General features: G+C 42.6%; 1 protein-coding gene across 1 annotated transcript in view; it reads left to right on the top strand.

Moving 5' to 3' along the window:
* Positions 1-7,563, top strand: part of LOC133992351 (arginyl-tRNA--protein transferase 1) — a 51,919-nt gene extending 44,356 nt beyond the window's left edge. Inside the window, 1 exon segment of the mRNA XM_062431091.1 lies at positions 6,597-7,563. Within this exon segment, the coding sequence (XP_062287075.1) occupies positions 6,597-6,775 (179 nt within the window). The 3' untranslated portion in view covers positions 6,776-7,563.
* The last annotated feature ends 1,208 nt before the right edge of the window (positions 7,564-8,771 follow it).

Genomic DNA, 8,771 nt, shown 5'->3' with positions numbered 1-8,771 from the left:
ACATATACACGCAATAGACTGATTACATATAGTAATACAAACAATATACACACAGTGCAATGGGTTTGTATGAATATTTATACAGTACAGTATGTGTCGATGTGAAGCAGGGTGTAATAACTATCTGGAAAAAAATGTAGCTCTAGCATAGCAGATGATATTGGTTAGCTATTAATGAGGGTGATGGCATGAGGACAGAAACCGCTCCTATTTGTGGTAGTTTTGGTATAGGAAGAGTTGAAGAAGGTTGCGTCCATGGTTTGAGGAATCTATAATGATTTTTCCTGCCCGTTTCCTGGTTCTTGAAGAGTAGAAGAGTTCTGTCCCTATCCTTTTTTGTGGCTGCAAACCACACCGTGATGGATGTGGATGGGACAGATTCGATGACAGCGGGGTAGAACTGGCTCAGCAGCTCCTGTGGCAGACCGTACTTCCTCCAGTTGCCACAGAAAGTACACCCAACTGCTGGGCCTTTTTTGAGGGTCTTGGGAAGTGGTAGTTCCCAGAAACTTGGAAGATTTACGCAGTTGACACAGGACTGTTGGGTATTGAGAGGGTAGCAGTGCTGAGGAGTATCTCTTAAAGGTCCAGTCGTCTCCTCAGTCGTAAGCTTGTTCAGCACCAAGTTGTTCTGAATGGAAGAAGAGCACCAGACACCATACAGTGTGCAGGGAGTGTTTGGAGGATTTCTGGAATGAACACCAAGCTGAAGTCCACAAACAGAACCGTTGCATATGTTTCTGGGCAATCAAGATGTTGCAGGATGTCATGCAGTCTCATGTTGACTATCATCCACTGACCTGTTTGCCTGGTAGACAATCTACATGGGGTTACATCAGGTGTGACGTTCTTCAGGTGGGTCAACACCAGTCGTTTAAGATTTTATTGTAGTGAAGTCATACTTGGACTCAGTGCCATGAGATAAAAAATTAACGCAAGCACTGAAGCCCTTCTTTTGACACCACTTTCCTCTTTCCCATATAATTTACTTGTCAGAGGTTGGATGGTTTAATGAGGCAATGTTTGTGGGCATTAAGTGCATCATCCATCAACTGAGAATCTAAGTTTTAGGAAAGAATTCTGCACATTTTTCTTCCCTCCAGGATAACTTTTGTTGTTGACTCAAGTGGTCGTGAAAGCACCACGCCCTGAAGAAATAAGGGCATTTAAAAGACCATTAGTAAGCTGGTCATTTACAACATTGCCATTAACAGCTTAGCCAGTGGTAGGTCTTACCTCTTCTTGTCAATCATTCCCTTAATCCCTGAGTAGGCACAAATTACTGAGGACAAAATGGCGGTCTCAGAGTTGGTGATTTTCACTTTTGCTAGCGTATGTTTGTGTGTCTGTGGCTCTTGCGGTGGCTCCATTCCTGCGTGGACTGTTGATCTTGGACGGAGCCGGACATTATTTCAGAGCATAGCTGTCCAAAAGCAGTGTCATTACATTTTAGTGCTAGTGGTCTTGATGGTTAGCTCTTAGGTTTGGTGCCAAGCTGCAGAGGTTTCTGTCTTGTCCAGAAGTACTGTTAGTGGTCAGTCAGTCACCAGGTCAGCTTGCCCCATATCATCATCAGGTTAGCAGCATGGCATGCCGTTGAGGCTTGTGGCCCTGACCTAATTGGCAGTTTGTCAATGTGTGGCTTGTTTTGGGCCCAAAAAAAGTCATTTTGCAATCTGTTTTTAAGTCCTGGGGAAGTCCTGCCTGTAAGTAGTGGTGTGGGAATCTCCTATGTATGTTTGTAGGCAGAAACTGTTGCAGTCTTATTTATTTAGCTGCTATGGCCACAAAAGTAAAATTGATGTGATTATGACATTTTGTACTCTTTTGTTCTACATTTTGTTCTATTGTTCATAATGCTTCATGACTTAAAAATGTCTATTTGATTTTCTACTCATGACTTTTTTTACACGTCAGCAGATATTCATTGTGCCAGTATATCAGCCGATTGTCAACAACAATCGACTTCAAACCTCCTAATACGCCCTTTTCTGTTGACTGGCAACAAACATTTAACAAAACATATCATTTATAACAACTAGCTTTAGTTTGGTTGTCAAGTACAATCTCTATATTAAAATGTTCATCAATAACCCTGTCAGCAGTGTAGAGCTAAGTTTGGTGTCAGCAGAGAACTGTAAAAATTACAATTATACTTGCATTACAGTTGTCGATGTATAACGTGACAATACAACTTTCCATTCTTAAGTGAACCTGAACCTGAGAGCAAAGATTATTGATCTGAAACTACAAAAGATAAAAAATTTCAGTTTTCGCCAAAAAAGGGCAAATCATGCTTGTTGTTCAAAGTTTCAACCATGGGGTGAACGAGAACTAGGAGGACTGGGTGTTCTTTTACATTTCCAGGGTGGCCGGGTCACAGAGCTGTCCTAATGAGGTGCGTAAAGACAGCTAATCTAAAGTTTACACAACGCTGTCCAAAGCAGGCTCACATTGATTACATGCCTGTTGGTGACACATCGAGGGCCCTAGGGCCTCATTGTGGCCTCTGACAAATGTACATACAGCATGTACACACGCACATAGACACACACACTCTGCACAGCGCATATATACTCTCACACACTCATAATCAGTGTTTGCTTGAAAGAGAAGGAGGCATTGCCCGTTCAGCAGGATAAACAGTTGAAAAATGTGTGACAGAAATAGTCACCCTTTGAACCGTCTAGCAGGCGCCAACCCAAGCACACAAAATTACATGAAACATGCACTCATTTAAGTTGCATGTGGTAAAATATGCCAAAATAAAATATTTCTATACTCGTTCATGTCTCAAGCAAACACATTAACTTCTCATCAGTCTGTTTAACTGTGAGAATCTGTGCTCTCAGCTGAGAAAGGTGAAGCTAAGACATGGGCACTAGTTGGACAGTAAGCCCCCTCACTTCTCCTCCATATTTCTTTTTTTGTTTTTTTTTGTTTTACAATACACAGCTTCATGTATCATCATTGTCAGAACCACTTCACCTAGCTCTTCACCAGGCTTTCTGCTCCTTAGCCTCACTTGCGCTAATGTTCCTTTCCAGAGTGGAGGCAAGGCAGCTATCACTCCACTTACTTTCTTGTCTTATAGTGCAGGAGGTAGATTTTTTTTTTTAATACTTCCTCTCATTTTAATAATAACACTTATAGTCTTTATAATCGCTTTGAGTGAAATTCCTCACGATGATCTCCCGGCTCCACAGAGAGGTCAAAATTCACGGTCAGTTACAGAGATTCAGTGTCTCGCTTTCAGCTGGGCGGATGCTTGCTGACACAAGGGCTTGAACCCAGGCCACTCTGTCAAAGAACAGCGTCCTTACTTACTACACCACCATTTTGGCCTTTTTCTTTTCATATGTAAGCCCTGATTTGGATTTGCAACATTGGGTCATAGGAAGTGGTCATATCCAGAGAATAACCTCTATGGCCTGCCTTTGACCGGCGTCCGGTGTTGAGCAAGTGTTTAGAAAGCGAGAGGAGCGTGGCGAGGTGTCAAGGCCTCTCGCCTCGGCCCTGACCCTCTCACTCCCAGACCGACCCTCAACACTCTTCTTTCCCCCGACCCTTGAACCCCCGACCCCGAGGAGCTGCGACCTCAGCGCGGAGTGTCACCGAACGTCCGGTGGACCTGCCGGGGAACGGGGGGGGATCTGGAGCAGCTCAAAAAGGAGGAGAGGGCATTGACAGAGTACGGAGCGAGGGAAGAAGAAAGAGAAAGCTGTTTATGTGAGAGGCGGATGTTTGGATTGCCTGAAGTAAGTGTGGGAGATATGTGCCTTGCGCCTCCTCTCTGAGCTCTGTTCAGTATTACTGTCGAGGTTAATAGACCATCTTAAAGCTGCATGCTGCCGTCCATTTCACTCTGTAAAATGTTCACTACTTATTATCTTCACAAGAGGACAGTCAGGCTTGAGTCCAGTGTCACACATGCTGGAGTGGATAAGCGTAACTTCTTGTGTAAGTGGGCTGTCAGACTGATGAAGAACACGCGCGGGCAAATGGCGCTTCGAGAGACAACGCTGACGACAGCTGAAGTTATTAAGGAAGCATCAAATGTTTAAATATTTTCACTTTTATTCCATCTGGACACGTTAATCCTGCTTGGGCCAATAAGATGGTCACGTGGAGGTTGCATAACATGTTTACGTCTTTTAGAAGCTGTTTCCCCACACTGGTGAGATTTAGCAAACTGCTGATTTTCTTCATTTAAAAAGTTTGTGTCAAGCATTCTTTAGTTATGTGACTCAGCAGTTTAAGAAACTGGGGGAAAAAGACAGTGGTTAGGGCATAACTGAGCAGGGAAATGAGGCTAATAAATAAAACATGAATCCACAGTGTGGTTTGAAAATCTTAGTTGAAATGTGAAAATATCATTATGGCTATGAGGGGTGTGAGAGTGTTATGTTTGTACCCATTTCTCTCTTCTTTTCCTCTGGCTTGCCCTTCAGGTAGTCTCATGTGGTTCATGAATAGACAACACTATAATAATAACCATGTGACTTTTTGAACTCTCCCATTGGTGGTACCTCTAAAATACACCTTTGAGGCTGCTGTTCACATTTAATCATTATCTATTCCAAATGATACTTTTAACCTAAAGTTACATTTTAACTGATTCCTGCAGCTACTTCGCCTGGTGAAATTGCTGCCGGCCCTAATTAACGCTCCAAAAATTGTTTGTGGCATCGCATCACAGTTAAGCAGATTCCTGTGAATCATCTTGTTTTCCCAGTTGATGATACTTTTAGTGAATATTTTAGGAATTTGGAAGAAATACGAGGGTTCGCATTTGCTCGTACCACCTGGATGCTCAGCTGTGAGCCACATGGATGCCGTCAGGGGAGCAGTAGTGGCGAGTGGGAGGGCCCCCCCAGCTCTATTAATAATCGCTCCTGTTTGATCGATGTGTCGTCATTGGCCTGGCAGGCTAGTCTGCTCCACTCCACAGCCTGGCTTAAAATTTATTTTCATCTGCTTCCTTTCAGCCAGGCCAGACCAAGGATTATTCCAGACAGGACAGAATGATTAGATGAAATATTACGTGCGCAGTGTGCATTTTAGAAGGCACAATATTAATTTTACATTTGAGGCATTTTGCAGTGTAATGTGTGCAACAGCAACGAGGCTTAGGAGAAGAATTGAAGTAAGAGCTGAGGAGGGAGATAAAAGCGTTTTAAAGAAGGCAATTATAGTGAATAGAGCAAGGCTGTCATTCACTGGGGAGAGGCTTATTAACTCCAGTGAATGACAGCTAATGAAGAACTCTTCAGTTCTCTCTGGAGGGGGAAGATGATGAGCGTTGTTTAGATATTGAGACTTTTTATTTTCCGGCCTGCATATACATAAAAATTAAAAAGAGACAGATACTTACAAAAAGCAACTAAAAAAAAAAAGCACAATAAGCCAACTAAAAGTTTTCTGCACCTTGTCTTTCTATGCCAGTCTTTCTATCTGATTGTTAATTAGGTTCTTGTGAATTTGTTGGTTCTCTATAAGTGGTTTTGTTTACTATTCTTATGATGAAGATTGGATAAGTGTTCGTTTTACATATATTTCCCCACACTTCCACACAGTTAGTTATAACGGGGGACTATAAAGGAACAGTACAAGGTGTATAAAGCTTGATCTTGATCTTTAACTTTTATAGTATTGCAATTGACTTTGATATTTTGGCTTTGATATCACTAATATGTGGCTTCCAGCATACTTTATAATCTATTATTACTCCAAGAAATTTGATTTCACATCATTTATCATGAGGTTCATGTTTGAGTTATTGTATTAGAATCAAACCAACTCTTAAACATTTCCAGTTCTTTTTCCACTGTATCCAAAAGTTGTTCCAATTTCTTACCACAACAAAATAAATTTGTATCATCTGCAAATAATATAATTTTTAGTATTTTGGAAACCTCACATATATTATTTATGTGCAAAATAAACAACAGTGGTCTCAACACTGAGCCTTGGGGAACCCCATGAGTTATTTATTTGCGTGTATAGAGATGTGCATGTGTGTACCCACTTGCATGCAGACCTATATTGTGTGCAGTATATTTTCTTACTGTATATCTGCTGTGCTACTACCTGCATGTCGTCTCTGCGCCAGTTTTGGGCAGCTTGGCTCAGCCTCTCACTACTGGAGGCAATGGTTTTAGTGTCAGATCAAGGTTCATCGTTTTTCACCCTTTTTTCCACCAAACTCTCCAGAGGACCCTTCATAGCTGCTGAACAAGCGCACTTTTGAGATTAGTAGTGTTATTCGTCTGGTCTGATGGGAGCCGGCAGTATATGACACAGAGCCTAATGAGATGCTGAGTTTGGCAAGCCAGGAGGGAGCAAGGCCTCCTTAAATAAGGCCAACTAACTAGCCTGCTCACGCACCGCAGTGACTCCAGGTTTAGGGGCATTGGGAATTAGTGTTGTGGGGGGAAAAAATGCTTTCTGCTCCTCCAGCAGCTTCTCGGAATAATGGTGTATCTTTGCCAAGTCACTCAGAGGTTAAATGAAATGAGTGAGTGGAAAATAAGGACAGTGTTTATTGTGTTTCGCTGGGTCTCATTATGTTCTCATGTCTGCCTGTTTGTGTCCAGGAGATGCTCGGGTCCTGACGGATGTGGGCAGAGCCATGGTGCTATATAGGAGGACCGTCATGCCCTACGTAGCCTACTCCCGCAAACGCAAGGGCTCCAGCGACGAGACGGAGGTGCAGCAGTACGCCGGCTTGGTTGGCCAGGATTGTGCCGAAAGGATCCTGCTTTACCGCGCCTAAACACACAGAATCACACCACCTGCACCTTTTTAATACACATAAATACACAAATATCTGTTACTGTTTTTTGTTAATGTCTGTCTCCTCACTGTTTGTGAAAGTGCTTTCTGCTGCCTCTCCCTGTAGTCTCACCATGCTTAGCTCCACACAGGCTCAACAAAGCAGTAGCTACTCACTATCTACTGAATTCACCTACTGGCCTCATTCATCAGTTATATCTTCACTTTTATTTTACAAGTTAGATTTTTATTAATCAGTGAATCCTGCAGCATCTGTTCTCAGTTTAGTTCATGTGCACCCTTTTGCTTCATTTCACACTCTGCAGGGACCAGTCCCAATGTCATTTTGATATCATCCTCAAACTTGTGTGCTGAAGTAATGATGTTGTAAAAGAGTGTTTAGCGACACACAGATGACGGCTTTCCTGTGAACTCACACAGGGTTGGATTTATGTCAGCGTTGCCACTTGAAGAGCATGCTCTCCTTTGAATGTCTTGCAAACTTTGTGGTTTTTCACTTGCTTACATTAGATCCCAACACATCAAGCTTGTCTCATGCTAAATCACAATGTAATAAAGATTTTTATCAGTGGGTTATTGTGGAGGAAAGAATTCCCTGTTTATTTACTTGTCTGATGTTTTGTCTGTTATATTTATAGCTTTATTTGCTTTTCTTTTAATATGGACACTGTTAATTTTTGTTAAACCAAATAAAAAGGTTGTGTATTCCCTATTTGGACTTTGAAGCTTTCTTTTGCATGCAAATCATAGAATACAGCACTGGATTGACCAGCAGAGGGATTTTAGGAACAGGGTAATGATGCATTATACCCTTCTTGATGGCAAAAGGGGTGAACATTTTACCCATACAGTAGTCTGCTTAATGTTTCCAAAACAGAGATAAGTGCTGCGGTTGGACTTGTTACATTTGGCCAAACCAAAGGTGTCAGATATATGAGCTTGCAGAACAAAAATGCAAATGGCCTCTTGCCCCTCAATAGAGTGTCAACAGCAGCACAGCTTCCAGCCAGGGAGCACCTAGGTAGAGCCAAGAGAGACCTGGTGTCGTCAGGCAGGCTTTAGGACTTTACAACACGGATATACTTGGCTTTTAACCATGATGGCCACCCCATGAATCTTGTGTGTGCTAGTGTTGGCTGGCTGTGTGTGTGTCCTCTGAAATTCACACTAGCTGTCCGCAAGATGCAATTACATGTTAACACTTTGTAAAAAAACTTTATCCATGAGTTGAGAGTTACCAATTGTGCAGCACCATAGACCAAAAAACTACAGCTAGTTTTGTGTTTTTTGTTTTTTTGGTGCCTATTAATTGAGTTTAGAATGGATCATCATGTCCTTCCACTTTACATTCTTGATCTCATTCTTGGAAAGAGAATTACAACAAGCTACCACATATGTAACCTCAGTAGTGGTTATATGTACTAGTCTGTGGCCACAGTCTGTAACCACAGACTAGTAAGAGTCAGTTTGACCTTAGACTGTAATGTTTGCAGCAGCCCTGCTCTGCTGTGCGGCCTGACCGGCCACACACTCAGCCAGCTCGCCTGGCTGCACCCGATCCTGAGAAAACAGAGTCGAGAGAGTCGGTCTCTCCAATTCAAACTCAACCTGGTTTTAAGAACAGCCTGTGTCCTCAGGAATTAGATCAGATTGACAGGCTAATTCTGCTAGAAGGGAACACTGACACTGGCCAGTGGCCATGTTGGATTCACTGTTTCTCTCCCACATTAGGCATGCTTCCCCTTGGACTTAATGTGCACACACACAGACATACACACATACTCCTGGCGCTGTCACGAGTAGTTAGTCTTGGTGGACGCCACACGTAAGGACATGTGCCAGTGCTGTGGTGGACCTCTCTCTGTCAAAACAAGCCGCCTGGACCAGTCGGCTGTTTTATGAGTCTCTAATGCTGCAAGACACAGCATGGCAAGGATTGGACATTATTCTGATGTATAATTGTGTCACTGCTCATA

The sequence above is a fragment of the Scomber scombrus genome, chromosome 12, assembly GCF_963691925.1.
Source record: "Scomber scombrus chromosome 12, fScoSco1.1, whole genome shotgun sequence".
NCBI classification, from domain to species: domain Eukaryota; kingdom Metazoa; phylum Chordata; class Actinopteri; order Scombriformes; family Scombridae; genus Scomber; species Scomber scombrus.
Note: the sequence above shows the minus strand (reverse complement) of the source record. Positions and strands in the feature narration are given on the sequence as shown.